Source organism: Calonectris borealis, chromosome 5, assembly GCF_964195595.1.
Source record: "Calonectris borealis chromosome 5, bCalBor7.hap1.2, whole genome shotgun sequence".
NCBI lineage: Eukaryota > Metazoa > Chordata > Aves > Procellariiformes > Procellariidae > Calonectris > Calonectris borealis.
The window spans coordinates 11,735,905-11,754,453 of record NC_134316.1 but is presented as its reverse complement, the minus strand read 5'-3'; the positions used below and the strand labels follow the sequence as shown (position 1 = coordinate 11,754,453).

Below are 18,549 nucleotides of genomic sequence, written 5' to 3'. Positions count from 1 at the left end.
GTCACGGCTCTGCCTACCTGCCTGGGTGGGCAGCACCTGAGATAGCTAAAGTTATAGAAGTATTTTAGAAATCATAAATCCATTGTTTATGATAGGGTTGTAGCACTTTCCTCTCAAGAATAAGTTGCCTGGTCTTGATGATACCTTATACCTCTTCCCTTTTCTCCTGTCTAGTAAGCAAATTATGTTTTGGCAAAACCTTTTTTCTTAATGGAAGGATCCATGTGTGTAGCTTTAAAAACCTTTGAAGAATTCTTCTCAGGCTATAGCCCCCAGCAAGAAATTTTGATCCTTTATTTTATAAACTTCTGGGGTTTTTTAATTTCTCCCAAAGCAAATCTTTGCTTCCTGAGTTAACTGATTCTGAGCTTCAAAAACACATTTGTATATAGGCTTTTACAAGTTTGAATGAATAATTCTCATGGGTTTACACTATATTTCATTTTGGAGATCTTTTGGAAGCATAATTCCTGTAAATACACATCTGTTCACATCTATATTTTTCTCATTGTGTTAGGTAAGTTTAGAGAACGTTTCCACAAAGGAGACAAGGTTGCTGTACATGACAACTGGAGTTCTTCTTCAGAAAATAGTTTGTGCCAAAAGCCTAGCTGAATTCACGCACATTTTCATTGATGAAGTAAGTTGGTGGAAATAAATTTAAATTTCATATTAAGAAAACTTTCTTTTTTGTCTCTCTTACCATGCTAGAGAAAGAAAAATGCAGATACCTACTTATAAAGATGCTTTGTGTAAGTTGTCCCAGCTAACACTTCTTTAAATAGGCTGATCTCGGTGTTCCTTTGAGCAATGAAGTTTAGAACTGAGGGTGTTTGTGAGATGTTTGGGAGTGCTTAGCTTTTGATATGAATGCTGTGAAATGTTTTATGAAATCCACTGCCTGGATTCCAAGAATGTTTCTGGCTAGGCCTATGAGGACGAGGCAGCTAGTTTTTACTCTCTTGACTGTTACTGCCCTTAGAAAGAATCTTACTCTTCACGGATCTCCTGAAAAATAAAATAGCCCTCTGAAAATTCTGTCTTCTGGTTGGATTTACAGTCCACTCATGTGGATTCATCATTATTGCTGTCACTTCACTAAAAAGCTAAAGAAAATATACTTGTAGGATTTTTTGTAATTTGTATATTTTTATGGGTTTTTATACTTATTTTCTTAGGTAACTAGTATTTGACTGTTAAATATAGTCAGATGTAAAATCGTGCTTTGACAAACCATGAATGTAAGTCACATGTAAGGTGTAGGACTAAATCTTGGGATGTAGTGGCACAGAAGAGGACTTTTTTTTTATGCTGGTTTTCATTTTAATTCCATTTTGGTATCGTAGTTGAGAGTGACTTTGATTCTTGGATATTTGAGGAGCAGGGAGACAGTCCTTGGTGTACCATTAGACGATTACAGTAATAATGAAGGCTGTCGTGACTGCACTTGAGATGGCATGTTGATAAACTGGAAAAGATTAGGCAAAGAGTTACACTTTTGTATGAAGAAACCTCAGGACTTCATTCAAACAGACAAAAATAACCACAAAACCTCAAATCCTGAAGAATTGTACCAGTTATCTTCATGGGAAAGATTTGAGACTACTCTTATATATTAGCAGGGTCTTGCAAACCTTAACACTTTTAAGCCTAAGATAAGGAAATGCAGATTAGATGTAGGATACAAAAGTTTAACGATAGAAGCTGCTTACATAGAGAAGTGTTAGATTGTTCCTTTACTCATTAATTTTTGTACCTAATAAAGTTTTTTGGCCCCTTATTGCAGGAGAACAGATTTATGCAGAGGTTTGAAAAACCCTGTTTGGTTGGGTGCTGTAATTTGAACTGATGATATCAGCTTGTACCACTTTTTTCAGCAACTTCCTAGCTTTCATGACTGCATGCATTTTTTGCTTCCCCAGACAAAATTCCAGTCACTCCTGTTCCCCATATGCCACTTTTTTCCCAACGTTTACCTCACAGATTGTGATCTTGACCCAATAGTAACCATTTTTTGAAGATGTTCCCTGCTCATTGCAGGGGAATGGACTAGATGACCTTTAAAAGTCCCTTCCAACCCAAACCATTCTATGATTTTAGCAACCAGATGCTCTCCAATTCATTCTTTAATTACAGATCTCAGCCCTGTTAGAGTACTGCAGGCATTTAGGAACATACGTAAGCAAACCTAAGTCTGAAAATCATGACTTCTCGCAGCAAGATCTTGCTTTTAGCCTGAAAACTGCCTTAGCTAAATCTTTTTTGTAATGGGGCAATATTGAATATAAATATATCTTTATATTATGTTAGAATATGCTAGTTACCTTACAGGGGATGAGTGTTGACCTTTGAAGGTTAAGCTCTGGAAGAAGCTGCTGCACTTAATATATTTAAACTGTACTAATTCAAGAAAGGGATATGATCGTCGTCAGTAATGTTGAGAAGAAGTATTTATTGAACTGCAAGGAGAAACCAGAAAAGTCAGGTGCTAGGATATATAAAGAATTGGGTGGAAAATAATGTTTTAGAAAGCAGTTGTGTATTTTGATCATAGCTAGAAGCCATTGGGAACACAGGGAGTCAATTCAATTTGCTTAGCTGTTAGACAAGCCGACTTAGTCCCTGCCTGGATCATTTTTGATCTTACCAGTACAATTGACTTACCCATCTTCAGTATCACTTCAGGTGTTATTGTCAACTCTGGTAGAACTAGTGGCTAGAGCTCACAATTGGTTTTCTAGTCATTCTACAATTTTCATGACTTAATAGTAGCATATGATTTTTCACAAATGGTGCTGTAGTCATTTGAAAAGCTGTGATTAAACTTAAACTGTGATCTTAAAATGTGATTAACATGCATAGTCTTAAAAGGTGTGTTTTCTTCTATGAAAATGTATTGTTGTTCCAAGTTACAAAAAGCAAAGGAAGAGATTGTCAAAAAAAGAGCATGAATTAAATTGTGGATAATGTCTTCCAGGTGCATGAGCGTACAGAAGAAATGGATTTCTTGCTCTTGGTGATCCGTAAACTGTTGCGTACAAATTCACAATCTGTAAAGGTAGGTTCAAAGTACATTCTGCTACTTTTTCTTGCAATAATGTAGTTTTACATGTTTTTGATCTACAAAAGGCATGTTTCAAAGAACTTACCTTAAAACGTGTCATTATTTTTCACTAAAATATTATTTAGTTTGCTGCTCTTCATAAGCAAGCAAGCTAAAGGGCATTCTTTTCCTGGCTGCTATAATGTGTTCTGAGAGACTTTTTTCCCCTCATGTTAGAATGCATTAGTTTCTAAAGTCTGCTTAAGGCTAAAAAATGCAAGATGGATATTTGACTAGAATTACGTATTGGGTATTGAGGGCAGTGCTTATCCTTGGTTAAATATGGTAGCATTAACTCTTGGAAATACTGAGCTTTTTTTAAATAGGACAACATATTTGGAAAAATAGCAAAAGCCAGAAATGCTGTATTGTAATTTCTAGGAAGAACCGTTGGTAAAACGTGGCAGAAATTTTTCTCTGCATGTTAGGTAATTGTGCTTTGTACTAAAGCAGAGTTTGCAGAGATTTAGCATGATATATTTAGTCTTTGTGGTCTCAAAGTAATGGACTCTTTAATTGCAAGAAATTAAATACAGGTGATAGAGTTACGCTAACTAGGTGTATTTCTGTGTAGCTATTTGGAACTGCGGAAATTTTGTGAGACTGTACGTGTATCCCTTAAGTGCTTCAGTTAATTCAGTTAATGCAAACTGTTCTATTCAAAACAAATGTAATCTGAATCTACGTTGGCTATTTTTGTTGCTATTGGAAGGGAATCTGTTTACTTCTGTACAATCCACCACATTGGTTCAAACTCAGATAACTTGTTCTTTAGATCTTCCAAGCATGCTCTCACTCACTGAAAGTGCCCTTCCAGTTGGCATAGGGCATGTCTGTGCACTTCACATCTTTTACTTTTTATCCCTTTTCTTGCCGATAAAAAAACACACTTGTCTTTAAATTCAGACACAGCAGTGTGAAGCTATTCAGCCTTTGTTAGCACTTGGCTCTGCCTACTGAGAATACCAAATAATTTGATCACCCTCAGTTTGTGAAAAGTTTGCCCTTGGTGCTGATTATCTGGTTGATGTCTATGGCAGGAATCCCTACAGGTCCTATCATCTTTGCTGTTAGAAAATATTTTTCTTTTATATGTTCCTGAAAGATTTTTTTTTTCCTCTCTATAATTCTGATTAAATCTCTCAAAATTGTCACTGGAAAACTTTATCTCCTTTATATCCTTCTCTGCGGTTGTTCTTCAGATGAAAGTTTCATATTGCACAAATCTGAGACAATCTTACATTTTTGGGGGGCGGGAGGGTGTCCCTTTGAATTTTTTATGGTGGGGAGGGGGGAATTCTTGATCTCAACTGCCAAGTTTTAGCAGAGTGGAACAGGTAATTCAGTTTGAATTTATACGTTAAACCCAGTATCTCCTACTTCATCACTTTTCAGCCCCTTTTGAAAAACTGTAAAGGAAGGGAGCATTGATCATGTGGCAAATTCATTTAGAAAATGCAAGATGCTCCTCCCAGCCCCCGTGGATTCATGAAATAAGGGTGTAGGGAGGTCTGTTTAAGGGAAAAAATGTATTTATAATTCAGGGTGCTATGAAATACACGAGGTGTTTGTCTCCTAATCTGGACATTGCAGACCACAGAAGTAGCAGGTAAATCAACATTGCATCAACTAACAGGATGGCAAGAGTGATTCTGACATATGAAGGACAAGATCTACCTGTTGTGGTTCACCTACCAACTATGCTGAGTTTTCTGGCAGATGGCTGGTGCAGATTATTGCTTTTAGATCACAGGGCAGACATTTGATTGACTGTTCTAAGGTTGTTTGTGCTGGAATGGAGTTGTTGCAAGAAGACCTACAACTAAGAATGACTCTGTTGGGTCAGACCAAACAATGCAATTTCCAGTAGTGACTAGTATCAGCTGCTTAGGTAGGAAAGTAAGAACAGGATATTTCCAGGTTCTAGCAAATTGCCATTCTGGGACATTTGAAGTGAGAAGTTGTTACTGTGCATATTTTTGGTATCATATGGTGGAGCTTTAGACATATCCACGCTGCACGAGTGTTTTTGGACTGCTTGATCTTGAAGAGCTGTCGTCTTTGATTACCCTCTATTCCAGTGTGTTCCTCTACCATGTTGGTGATACATGCTTGTTGAATTTCCGCTTTAGGAGTAGAGCAAACTCTTGGTTTAGTAATGTGATCCTTCAGGCACTCTGTTAGGAACCTATGGTTTTCCTTACAGTTCGGAAGGACTCCATGCAGATTAGAGAGTGCGAATTACAAAGATTGTCCAGAAGAAGAGGTAATTTAATATTCCTTGCCTGTAACTGTGGTTAGGATAATTTAGATTGGATTTTGTTTCAATAGCCTTCAGACAAGGTTACATTTAGCCTACTTTCCCAGCATAAGTGAGCCACTATCTATTGAGACATGAGGCAGTTCATGCTGTAGTGGGACAGGTTTCATATAATATTTGAAAAATTATGTCCTTTCAGATTTATCCTCCTTTCAGGATCATGTTAAATGACTTCATGATTTAGTCTACCCTCTCCATGTTTTCCTTGTGCCTTTACATGTGCTCTGAAGCTGAGCACAGTGGTACAATGCCCTCTTCGTTAGCTTGCCTGCCTGTCACAAGGGGGATGCTCTTGTATTTCACTGCATTTTTGTTTTGGGTGTTGATGTCTCTATTTCATTCCATTTTTGAATTCATGCAAGGTGCCAGGAAAGCAAAAGAGGGCTGATCATGTCCCAGTTTGCAAGTACTGCTTACAGTGGCTCAGGAGACCTGAAGATAAAGAAGCTGAACACTACACAGTTCATTATAACTCCTTGGCTCTTTGTCCTTTTCCAAGTTGAAGCTGTCTAGTTTATTGCAGCTGGCTGTGCTGAGCAGTGGGAGTACATTCCAAGTAGAGGGGTTAGAGGGTAAATAGCCATAGCCACTAAGTTACTTCATTCTTCTCCCTTCCCCTATTCTGCACATACCATGCTGTCTAACCAGGGAGAAAACAACAAAGCTGTACATTCTGAATTTCATACTAAATGAAAGAAAAGGTATCACCAGGTAGCAAATGTGATTTCTGTTCTTCTGTTACAGTGAATACAGGTCAAGAACCTTGGCAGAGTCAGCAAACAGAGTGAGGAGCTTAGTGTGATCCTTGAGAATTTTAAGTTGCATAAATTAATTGAAACTGAGAGAAAACTTATTTGACATATTTCAAAATCATTATAGTAACATTTTTAAGGCTGGGTTATAATTACAGTTACTGCCCTTATAGGAGTAAGCCCATCTTTTGATGGAGTTAAAGGCACCGATATCTAATCTGTTTAGTAAAACAGCAGTTGAAAATACTTAGCATACCCTTTTTTCTTTTAAGGACCATGTAGAGATCATAAGGTTAAGAAAGAGTACTGTATGGTTTTAGGTTGAATTTTTACCACAGGAAAGGGTTTTCATGTTGTCTGCCCTAGGCATCTAGCCTGAGCCGTTCTCTCAGAGATGCTTACCTTTCTCCACATGCTACTTAGGGAATCGTAAGCATTTAGCTTTGATTGTCTTAAATGTGCCTAGGAGACATACCTGTAGTAACCAAAATTAGACTATTTTAGTGTAAAGAATAAGTGGAGATTCCAGCATAGCATTTTGTGGCATTTTGTGTTAAAATTCATGTTTTACATTTGCTGTGCAATTTTTTAACAGGTAATATTGATGTCTGCTTCCATCAACTGTAAAGAATTTGCTGATTATTTTGCACTTCCAGTTCATAACGGTCTGAATCCAGCCTATGTATTTAAGGTGGAAGGCAAACCTTATGCAATCGAAGAATATTACCTCGATGATTTGAAGCACACTGTTCATTTCAAGGTATTGTAAATATAACTTTATTTCTTTGAACATAGTAAGAAAGAAATTGGGATAGTCAATTGAAAGCTGTGTAATGAAATTAAAAATAACCAAATTTACATTACAGTTCTAGATAAGAATTAATATATGATGATAAAACAGGAGTCTCCTTACCAGCAGCCTAATTTTTCTTTCATGTAACAAAAATGGAATGTAAGGGGTGGGAATTTTAAGTAGTATGTGGCATTTTCTTTGGTAGTTTTCATCCAAGATGAACAATGTAAAAGTCTGTGCAGAAAGTAACATACGAGGATTTAGAGATCTCTTTGAATACAGCTGGCAAACTCAGGGAGTATTTCCTGGGTTGATTCATATTGCTGTTATGTATTAAAGGCAGAAGGAGCTAGGAAATGAAGAAAGTCATCAGAAAAGAAGCATTTATGATTAGAAGTTTGATGTTATCAAATTGGCTTCTCTATCAGCTGAGGCTCATGTGCTTCCTGTTTTTTCCTTTTTTTTTTTAATAGTCCCAGAGCTGTTATGCAGTAGTTTTGAACATATTTCTGTTGTAGCCATGTAGGCCATCATGGCAAATACGTAATTTTGAGTAATGAAAATATGTTAGAATAATAGATATTCACCAAATTCCTGGTGGCCTATGTGGCTGCACTGGAGAATTGCTGCTCTAATGCCTAAGAAGGGTAGTAATGGCTGAACATTCATTAGCTTATAACAATCTTTAGCTTATAAACTGCACAGTATATTTGTTTGTAGAGCTCCTGACATGCTATTACATAGCATGTGTCTGCATAGACAACAGGTAATGAAGGAATAAATGTAAGTTTCAATTAATCTGGTATCTGGGCTTGTGCGACCCTCGTGAAGTTCAACAAGGCCAAGTGCAAGGTCCTGCACATGGGTCGGGGAATCCCAAGCACAAATACAGGCTGGGCAGAGAATGGATTGAGAGCAGCCCTGAGGAGAAGGACTTGGTGGTGTTGGTTGATGAGACGCTCAACGTGACCTGGCAATGTGCGCTTGCAGCCCAGAAAGCCAACCATATCCTGGGCTGCATCAAAAGAAGCATGACCAGCAGGTCAAGGGAGGTGATTCTCCCGCTCTACTCTGCTCTTGCGAGACCCCACCTGGAGTGCTGCGTTCAGCTCTGGGGCCCCCAACATAAGAAGGCCATGGACCTGTTGGAATGAGTCTGGAGGAGGGCCACGAAGATCATCAGAGGGCTGGAGCACCTCTCCTATGAAGACAGGCTGAGAGAGTTGGGGTTATTCAGCCTGAAAAAGAGAAGGCTCTGGGGAGACCTTATAGCAGCCTTCCGGTACCTGAAAGGGGCCTGCAAGAAAGCTGGAGAGGGACTTTTTACAAGGGCATGTAGTGATAGGACAAGGGGTTAGTGGCTTTAAACTGAAAGAGGGTAGATTTAGATTAGATACAAAGAAGAAATTCTCCCCTGTGAGGGTGGTGAGGCACTGAAAGAGGTTGCCCAGAGAAGTTGTGGATGCCCCATCCCTGGAAGTGTTCAAGGCCAGGTTGGATGGGGCTTTGAGCAACCTGGTCTAGTGGAAGGTCTCCCTGCCCATGGCAGGGGGCTTGGAACTACAGGATCTTTAAGGTCCCTTCCAACCCAAAGCATTCTATAATTCTATCTGTGGTTTTATAACAGGAGTTTGTTTTACAGTTGAAAAACAGCTGTGTAGGAATTTACTTGAGTGTATGAACTCTTTCAGTATTACGGTCCAAGGCAAAATAAACAGGTTAAAGCAAAGTAGAACAAATGCACTCAGGCTTTAATAGTGACAACCGCTCTAAAAATAACTGGGGCATGGGAGTAATTATTGGTCAATTTTGGTAATTCATAACACTGTTATAATGTTAATACGATGAAGAAACCAGGGGATACACTTAAAGATTAGCAGTATGTGAACGTACTGTTATTCTTTAGGTTTCATCCCTCAATTCTGCAGAAACTAAATCAGAGAAATAAAACAAACAGGTAGTTTATGCGAAACCCAGAAGAAAATAATTGCTTATGCTGTACACAGCACAGGCATTGGTTATGCCTCAACACAGGCAAGCTAAAATAAAAGGCTGTCAACTGTTGAAGTTTTAATGCAGCCAAAAAAATAAACTAAATGCATATAGCAGTGGGCCGTCAGTTTTAATACATTAGTATGGCAGCTCAGATAGATAATATGGAGGAGATTATATAATGTATGATTTTTGTTAAAAGATTTTTGATGATAGATGACAACAAAAAGATAACCAAGAAATTTAGTAAGAAGTCTACTTCAGTCAAGTTGCACTTGTCATAGCTGCACTTTGAGCTAAATGTCAGCTGCCACACCTTTCACCTCAAAGATCTCAAACAAAAGGATCTGCTTTCAGTGCTTATGCCTTTTTGTACTTTTTATTTTCTCTGTGTATATGAGCATTTAACGTTGATTTTTTTTTTTTAAAAAGTTTTCATTTGTTTCTTTATGTTGTGTTGTCCTAGCTATAGCCATTCTGTTGTTCGGTAGGAGGAGAAGTTATTTGTACCTTAGGGCAACAATAGAAGCATGTAAGTGCTCTCGATTTTCTTTTTCTTTTTTTTTTTTTTTTAAATATGTATGAAAAAAAGAAGAAGAAATTGATGTAGAAAGCACTGATGTTTGGTCTTGCATCTTACGGTGCTATGTGTGGAGATTTTCTCTGAATAGTTTTATTTCAAAAATACTTAAAAACATGGAAGGTCTAAGAAGATTTATGTAACATCGTAATAAAAATGAAAGCAGAACCTGAGTGTTAAGGTAGTGAATGAGTTAACGCTGTCATACAGAAGCAGATGCACGTATTTCATCATGCTAAAATCAAAATCAGTTAGATAACTGCTTGAGGTACAGGCTTCAGGTTTTAGTTCTTAATATTTTATTTTTGCCTATAAAAGCCTGTAAAATTCACATAAAAGAATACAGAAATTAAAAGAAAAAACAGTCTTTGCTTTTTAGATAAACAGAATTTTTCCAAGTTTATCTTGATTTAAAAATTATTAATAACTATAAAATCAGATTACATAAATAACAATTCATTCCTTAAAGCATCTTGATTGAAATTAGTTTAGTCCTTTGTAACTGTCTTGTTTGCTGTGATGTATGAATCTTTGTCCCTTATCAAAAAATCTTAAAATAATTGGATGTTACTGTATAAATGTAGAATTCTTTTATGAATCCTGCAGAGCTCTTTGCTTGGATATGTCACTCATTTCTGTAGGTTTTAATGTTTTAAAACTATGCTTGAAAATAAAAATTTTCTTTGAGCAGTTCTGACTTGGATAATTTGGGAATTCACTGATACCAGTTGTGATTTGGAAGATAAACAGAAATGCCAGTCATTATTTTTCTTCTGTATGCTTGTTTGCAGTAAACTAGACATCTAGCTGAATCAAAGATAAAGCTTTCCACTTGAATTGCTTCATTCGTAGGAAAGAATAAAAATAAGAGGGAAGGAAGGGAGAAGTGGTCTTCCGTGTAGCACTGGCTACCCTTACCCAGATAATTGGGTCATTTATAGATGCTACTGTTTAATTTTTGAGTATAGGTTTATAAAAAGTAGTTTCTCTTTCTTTTGGCTTAATGGCCTTTGTAAGCACATTGTTCTGGATATTTAACTGGATCATTATTTTGTCATATCAGCACCCTCTAAGCCCCAAGGAATCGGTGAAACACAGGTTTTGATGAAAAATGCATGAAAGCTGTATCTATGGGCAAATTTAAAGCTAGTTGTGTGAATGCTTACCTATTGCAAATTAATTGTATAGTTAATTCTGTGAGCAGATTTTAAAAATGTAAGCAACTAGAGGGTCTAGATGTTAGTCTTTGACAGTAGATCTGTGAAATCCCATGTCTCTCTTCTACCTAAGGCAAAAAAGAGAGTCCCAGTTTTGGCTTGCAAAAGTAAAAACTCCTTCTTATCCCTGGAACTGAAGTCACAGTCCAGATGAAAGGTAGTGAACTGCTGTCAAAAGCTATTCCAATTGTGTTGTATTATTTCAGTCAGTTCTGACTGGGCTTTTGGATTTGCCGTTTGTCACATCGTTACCTTTTATTAGGAGTGATGTGGCAGCCTTTTCATGTTAAAGAATACTAAAGGTACAATCAGTAACAAAATTGAAAAGACAAATTTGACAGTTACTTAAGCAAGGGTAATCTAGAAACAAAAATCTTACGTTCAAGCAGCTCAGAAAAGATAAATTCCTTAGATTGTCTCATATATTGGGGGGAAAAAAAGTACTACTACTCAAAACTACTAGAATGTTGTCTGTGGTTTCTTGTGGACTAATCAAACTCCATTGGAAAAGCATTGCTATAGTGGATGTAAATAGCAGTTAAGAAGGTCTGGGACTGACAGAGTTGTATACTTGAAAAGTGTACTATCTAGTTGATTCAAAGGGGTCAGAGAAGTGGAAAGAATATTGTCAAGTTCTTACAGATGCCTTTTTTTGATACTCCAATCCATCCTCTACCAGGACAAAGTAGAATAATTTTCTCAGGGTTTTCAGAAAGGAGTCTTTCTGCAGACACCAAGGCAACCTAGGGTTGACATGATGTAGTGTTACAGGTTGGCTGTTCTGGTAAGGGTTGGAAAGCCGAGGACTGAGGTTGCAGTAGCAAAAGCTGATCTACATCACTGTTGCCAAATTAACATTAGCAGTGGTGCTTTTGTGATTCCATCGTGAGCTGCTTCAGAAAGGGAAACTGGTAGAAAAATAATTAATTTCATTTTAATAGTTAGTCCAGATAGTTCAGTTTTCTGTGGTTTTAGCTCTCTGAAACATCTCTACTAGATCAAATGTGTAGAGTTGCAGGCAAGGGATTTTGGATCAGGTTAAAACAGGCTTGGTGCTGAACCTTGAACTTGATGTGGTTATGGAGCCCCAGTGCTGGAACTGGGAAAGGAGCAAGTGAATGGACACTTCTGCTTCCTACTGCCTCTTCTCCCAAGAACACCTTGGAAGATTGTGACAGATCAGAGCCAACACTGAGGGTGTCGGGTTTTTTTGTTTTTGTTTTTTAGCTTAAAATAACTCTTTTCCTTCCTACATTTTACTTGTGGATAGGATTATAGGTAGCAGTAATACCTTCTTCTGGCTTTAATTTTGCTTAGGTAAGGTAAGTCTTTGCTATTATCCTTTTACAAGACAGTCTCTTCGTTCTTCTGGCATTGAAGTAGTCATAATTTGCATCTCTTCAAGTTTTGGCTGATCCCCTTAAAACCTGGTTAAGAATTGCAGATGTATTGTCAGTCCCCATCGGTTTCCCCAGCATCACAAACAGTGCTTGTTGGCTTCAAGAGTTCTTTTACTTCAAGGGCTGACAAGTATGCTGGCTGAAAACTTCGACAAGACTTGAGTCACTTCAGAGCAAGGGGCAATTCTGTATGGTGTCGCTAACACATCGCACTCTTAAAATAATCTTTCCTCATTCATCTTACTCATGTTTACCTTTCATACAGCAGCATTACATTGGAAGATAGCTGTTTTCTTATGACCAAAGTAGTTGGTCCAGGTGGTTCTTTATTTTCAACCAACACACCATCTGCTTGTATCCAAAATTTGTAAACTTGGATGCATAGGTTTACATTGTCTTACTGGATTTTATCTCACTTGAAGGACACATCAGATGAATTATAGTCTTATCAGAACACATATGATGCATTCCAACTTTATCAGTATATCTTTCAATTGCTTTTTTTGCTCATTGAAAACTTTGCAGAATTTCTTTTGCTTATATGATAACTGAATTGGAATAAACATGTAATCCTAATTTTGTCCTTCATTAAAATCAAAGCCCTGTGAAATATGGACAACTGGTAAATACCTTCTGCTTCTTTTACAGGGAAACCTGGAATATCTTAGTTTTGTGTGTAGAAACCTTTAAATATTACTCTTGGCCATTCATCTTCCATTTTGAAGTTCTTTCCAGGAGAGACTTTTTCCTTACACTTTATATCTTTGTTAAATGTCCCTGGCTACAGCTGCATCTTATCTTACGTTGGTATTTATCTGCACATATTTACCAATTACTACTGACTACTGCATTTTTATTGTTATCATGCAGTCCAGTTCTTATGGAGTGTTATTCTTAAAACACAAATACTCTGTTTTCACTGTCACTTGAATTATAGTACATTTCCTTAAAAGTAAAAATGAGAAGTCCAAGGCTAAATAAAGATGTATTTGAATGCTGAAATATATTGTAGTGTATCAAGCAGCAGGTGAAGGTGACTGATAGGCTAGGAGAAATTCTTGGTTGAGCATAAATGTAAAAATGGAGGTTTGTTAGCTAGTGAGAAAATACGTGATTTCTTAAAGCATACACACACAACCTGCAGAGAAAGAGTGTAGAGGCTGATCACTTGAACCCGTTGTTTTTCTTGGGGAAAATCTTGGATGACTTAAACTGTTAGATTTCAGCATAAAAGTAAATAAAATATTTCACTTTAGGGTGGAGCGAGGGAAGAGGAAAGAACTTCAAAGGGATAATATGAGGGAGAGAAGTGCATTTGACTGTAGGATTTCTAATCATGTGAAGTATGTGGAGGGCAGATTACACTGTAATACAGTTCTAGAGAAGTTGGAGATGACAGTTAATCCAGTAAAAAGTTTCTCCTACAACGAGGAGAAACCCTGAGAGTGAGCAATGATCAAAAGCCATTTTCCCTACAAGGGAAAATGTGAAATACTATAGACCATTCCCAGAGCATGTCTAGTTCATTAAGCATTTTCTTTTTAAAACTGAAACATGATTAAGTTATTGTCTTTGCTCTGAAGACTTGATGGTTTAAGTTCTGAAATGTTAAAACCCTGAGTTTGTGACAGAATACTAGAAAACGATATAGATACGACTCATCACGGTTATATTGTGTACTACAGAACCATAGTTCTTTGATAGGGTGTGACCTAAAACACAAGATCCATTAAATGCAGAGATAATTTAAATGAGAAAGAGGTACATGATTTATTTGACAATCAGGTAGACCTGCATTATAGCACCTCTGAGAAGGATTGTGCCTGCCTTATACAAATTTCTCTCCTTCTTGTCCTCCTGTTTCCATGGGTTGTGGTTAGTCTTACGTGCTTAACGCTTCTGGATAAGGAGTATGTCCTGCAAACATTAGGGGATGGAGTGTGGGCTAGTGCTTATCTTAAGTAGGTAAATATCAGAAGTATTTCTTTAGCAATAGAACGGTAGGATGCTTGAAGGAAAATGTCTATTTAGAAGGTAATGAATGCTCCAGATGAAGTTACTTCTTTGTACAGCTCTGCTGGATCAGTTTTAATCAAAAAGCACTTGACAAATCGGCACACGTATGTGATCTACAGTCTTTTAGCCTGTTATACTGTGTTAACCTGAATACTTTGTTCTCCACACAGCTTCCTTCTCAAAGAATTGAGGAACCAGTGATAGTAAGGGAAATGTATGAAGTAGCAGTGTCTTTGATTCAATCATTTGATGAGTTGGAGATGAAGAGCAATAGGTAAGATACAGTTCGAGTTCTGGAATCAGTGATTCTTTGGGGAAAGATGCTAATTAAGGAACAGCAGCAGCCCATGTGTTACAGTTATTAGTGGTAACTTAATTTTCTACACATCTCTGCCTTTATTTTATATATTCGTGTGATTTCTACTCAGGTTAGTCATACTAAGACTGCTTGTAGGTCTTACTGAATGCCCTGTGTTCTTGAAATACACTTCATGCCCTGCAGTGTAAGTGACCATTCAAGCCAGCCATGTCATATGAAAACTAGATTCTTTGCTGCAGACGAGAGCTGAATATTACTTATATGAAGAATAAAACTAGAACTGCTATTTTGTGTTGTAAACTAAAACTAAGTCATGAAAAAAGAATACAAACTTAGGCATTAATTTTCAGTGGCTGTTTAATTAATACCTTACTTTTGAAATAAGTAAATATTAATTTGTGTTACTCTCTGCATTTTGTAAATTGATGTTTAGTATCTGAAAATGAAGTGAAGTTGCTTCTACAACTTTGGTCTAACAGTGAATGCGTATTTACTTTAGCAACAGTTTTTGTTCCCATATATACTAATCATTTATAAATGTATGCTGAAGAAATAATTTTGTTTTGTAAGCTTAATTTTTTTTCAAACTTAGTATTATGTAAACTCTGAAATTTTAAGAAAGCATTACTTGAGCTCACCTGAGCAATTATCAAGTGAACCACTGACGTACAAGTGTTGATGAAGATACATAAAGACAATGAATTTGGCACCAACTTTTTTTACAATATATACTGACCTCTGAGCTTTTTTCTTGATGATTTCTTTTGATCTTTTCAGTTAAACTACCTCTTACTAATAAGCTACTTTTTAGAAGCAAACATGATGGCATTAGCATTTCAGCTTTCAAATTCCAAAAGGGCTATTATGAACATCTATTGTAATGTATCTTCCATTAAAAATTATACTTTCCATTCATTATATAGTTTGAGAGTAGATACTTTCAAGATGCCTGAAAAAATTGTACATCAGGAATGATTACAACAAAAAATACAAGTTCTATATTATGTTAAGGTGATTTTAGCTTCTTGACTCGTAACAGATAAACTTAGAGGGAGACATCTTTGATTAATGTCATGACCTGGAGTTCTTGATAATGGTTAGCTTTTTTACTTGCTAGGCTTTTGTTAAAGGTGTCTAGCGATATTTCTAGAATACAAGAGTATTACATATACTTGAGAAATTACTGAATGTTTGCATAGAATTCTGCAGTAGTATGCTACCTTTTCGTTTTAAGATCTTTAGTAACCTAATTTTGATTAATCTCATTGCTAAATAAGAATGTTTCTGTTTTGAAGACAAAACTAAACCTAACGATCTAGTTCCAATGTTTATATACCATGGTTTTTGGAAAGCACAGCTGCAAATAGTGTTTTGAATTCCATTTCTTCAGGAAGTTTAAGTGTTACAAAAATGTGCTGTTCTGCTTGTTCTTTCAGAACAAAATAACTTGGGGTAATAAAGTAGATTGAGGTTGTAAAAACTAATGAAACTGCATATTCTTGTTAGGGAGAAAAAAAACTTGAGTGTTACATCAGAACGTGGAAGTGTGCTAGTATTTTTACCAGGTGAGTATATGTCTTAATAGCTTTTTTTCCTTATTTGTCAACTAACAAGATTTCTTTTGGCACTTCTTCCAGGGATTTATTAAACACATATTTAACTGGGGTTGATGGGTCTATTTGGGTATTTTTCTTGCAAACTTGTTTAAATATGGCAATAATTGGAAGAGCTGCGAGTCAAAAATTAAGACTTTGTATGTAAAATGAACTTTAAAAATGAACTTACGGTAATAAAATTAATTCTACAACTAATCCACAGAAATTCAGTTGCCCAATTTTTTAGATTAGTTATTGAATACTGTATGAAGTTGTTAGGATTCTTTTAGAGACGTTTTCTTGTCTGCATATAGTGTAGTCTCTTCCCTCGATTTTATTTAGATTCTTGTAGTAAAAGTTAAGATTCACTTTTTTTCTTTCCATGTACATTGGTTGGTGTAGTAGGAACACTCAAAAGCAGACAGGGCGACATAGTATATAATGATCAGAGAACTGGTTATATATAGTTTGTTGTCTTTAAACAGTAAACCTAAGTTATCTTACACTGCCTCTAAAATCTAGCTAAAGAGTTCAAGTAAGAATGACTACCAAAACAAAAGCATGCAATAATAATGCAGAGTAGCTTTCAGTGGCAGGTGCTCCCCGCCAGCTAAAAGACATTAGAGCTGCCTTTCTTAGAGTTACCCTCTCTATGAAATCAATGAGTAGAAGGAATTACTTCGTCATGTCAATGTAGGACCCATTCCAGTTTGCCATTAATAAAGTAGGGAGACCATGTCTGTTGCCTCTGGCCTCTCATATTGGTGTTTTCTGGTGTGCTTTCAGACTTCCTCAGGCCCTCTGAGTCTTCATTTCAGGCTGAAATTACTCTTCAGCGCTTTCAATTCCCAAATCTTTTTTGTCTTTGACTTTGAGGTTTTTTTTTACTATGCTGCTATCCCTGATGGCTTATAACTGCAACTGATAAAATGAAACTTTTTGTTTAAATACATCTGGTAAATTAATGAAAACCTGTGTAGGTAGTGCTTTCTGAATGAGCTGGTACTCAGGTTTGTTTTTTATTGTTGTTGTTCAGTGTTTGACCTTGGCCTGTTTTATAAGTAGATACTCAAGACTGATCTTGAACACAGGATTAGTAAATACTTCTTGAAATGTTCTTCACAAATAGTCTTTATACAGAACTGGAGAATAGGGGAGGAGAGCCTTCAGTTTACAAGAGGGCAGCTGAGACAGAGATTTGGGTAAAAATAATCTCCACGTTTAGGACACTGATTTGAGATGCCTAGATTTTTTGAGTGCTTACAATTACATAGCATTTTGTACGTTCCAAATAACACTCCCATTGACGTTTCAAGCTAAATATGCATCAGCAGCCAGAAGGAGTAGTGCCATGCTGAGGAGTACTGTTAAGTGATTTTTGTCCACTGTCTTTGTGCAGCTTAGTGATGGGGCAGAATCCGCTTCCACAGGGCAGCTGCAGCTGTCTCGAGTAGGATGCCGTATTTTCCCTTCCTGTTGTAAGTGCCTGTCTTGTTCAGTGCTTAGGTTTTTTTTTATGTTACTAAGTCTGATTCTTTACAGATAAATATCCTTCAGTACTCATCTCTCCTTTGATTCCAGAGCTAGTCCATCCCTAGGTACTAGGTGATACAAAGTGCCATGTTAAACTGTACAGTGATTTTTTTTTTTTTTTAACATGTATGCATAAATATGTTCCCAGTGGGCTGCATTAAGTTTGCACAGCCAATCTTAATTCTGGCATTTTTTCGTTCTAGCGCTTGACATGGCAACCTTAATGTTTCTTGAGCATATATATTGATGTATAATTCTTTAGACTTTTTAAAGAACAAGTTGGAAGAAGAGGTCAGACTGTGTTGACTGAATCATCACTGAGCTACACCTTCAAGTGTATAACATGCTTCTGCCAAACTAGCTGACAGGCCAAATGAATCGCCCAGGAGCAATGCGTCCCAATGAAGAGGAAATCCTGGGTAAAAACACCAGGAGGACTGCATGGATGAACAAGGAGCTCCTGGACATGCTCAAACACAAAAAGGAAGCCTACAGAGGGTGGAAGCAAGGACAGGTAGCCTGGGAGGAATACAGAGAAATTGTCTGAGCGGCCAGGGATCAGGTTAGGAAAGCTAAAGCCCTGATAGAATTAAATCTGGCCAGAGGTGTCAAGGGCAACAAGAAAACCTTCTATATGTATGTTGGGGATAAAAGGAAGACTGGGGAAAATGTGGGCCCTCTCTGGAAGGAAATGGGAGACGTGGTCACCCGGGATAAGGAGAAGGGGAACTACAGGCCAGTCAGTCTCACCTCTGTGCCTGGGAAGATCATGGAGCAGATCCTCTTGGAAGCTATGCTAAGGCACATGGAGGACAAGGAGGTGATTCAAGACAGCCAGCATGGCTTCACCAAGGGCAAGTCCTGCCTGACCAACCTAGTGGCCTTCTATGATGGAGTGACTACATCAGTAGACATGGGAAAGGCTACCG

The 18,549-nt window shown here is 37.1% G+C and overlaps 1 protein-coding gene across 2 annotated transcripts in view; it reads left to right on the top strand.

Moving 5' to 3' along the window:
* The window catches only part of TDRD9 (tudor domain containing 9), a 92,654-nt gene that overhangs the window by 24,379 nt on the left and 49,726 nt on the right, over nt 1-18,549 (top strand). Inside the window, exons 5-9 of one of the 2 annotated variants that reach the window (XM_075150958.1) lie at nt 518-640; nt 2,978-3,058; nt 6,771-6,935; nt 14,344-14,447; nt 16,017-16,057. In XM_075150958.1, the coding sequence (XP_075007059.1) occupies nt 518-640; nt 2,978-3,058; nt 6,771-6,935; nt 14,344-14,447; nt 16,017-16,057 (514 nt within the window). Of the gene's footprint in view, nt 1-517; nt 641-2,977; nt 3,059-6,770; nt 6,936-14,343; nt 14,448-15,998; nt 16,058-18,549 lie in introns of both variants that reach the window. The other variant, XM_075150957.1, reaches the window with a different exon arrangement.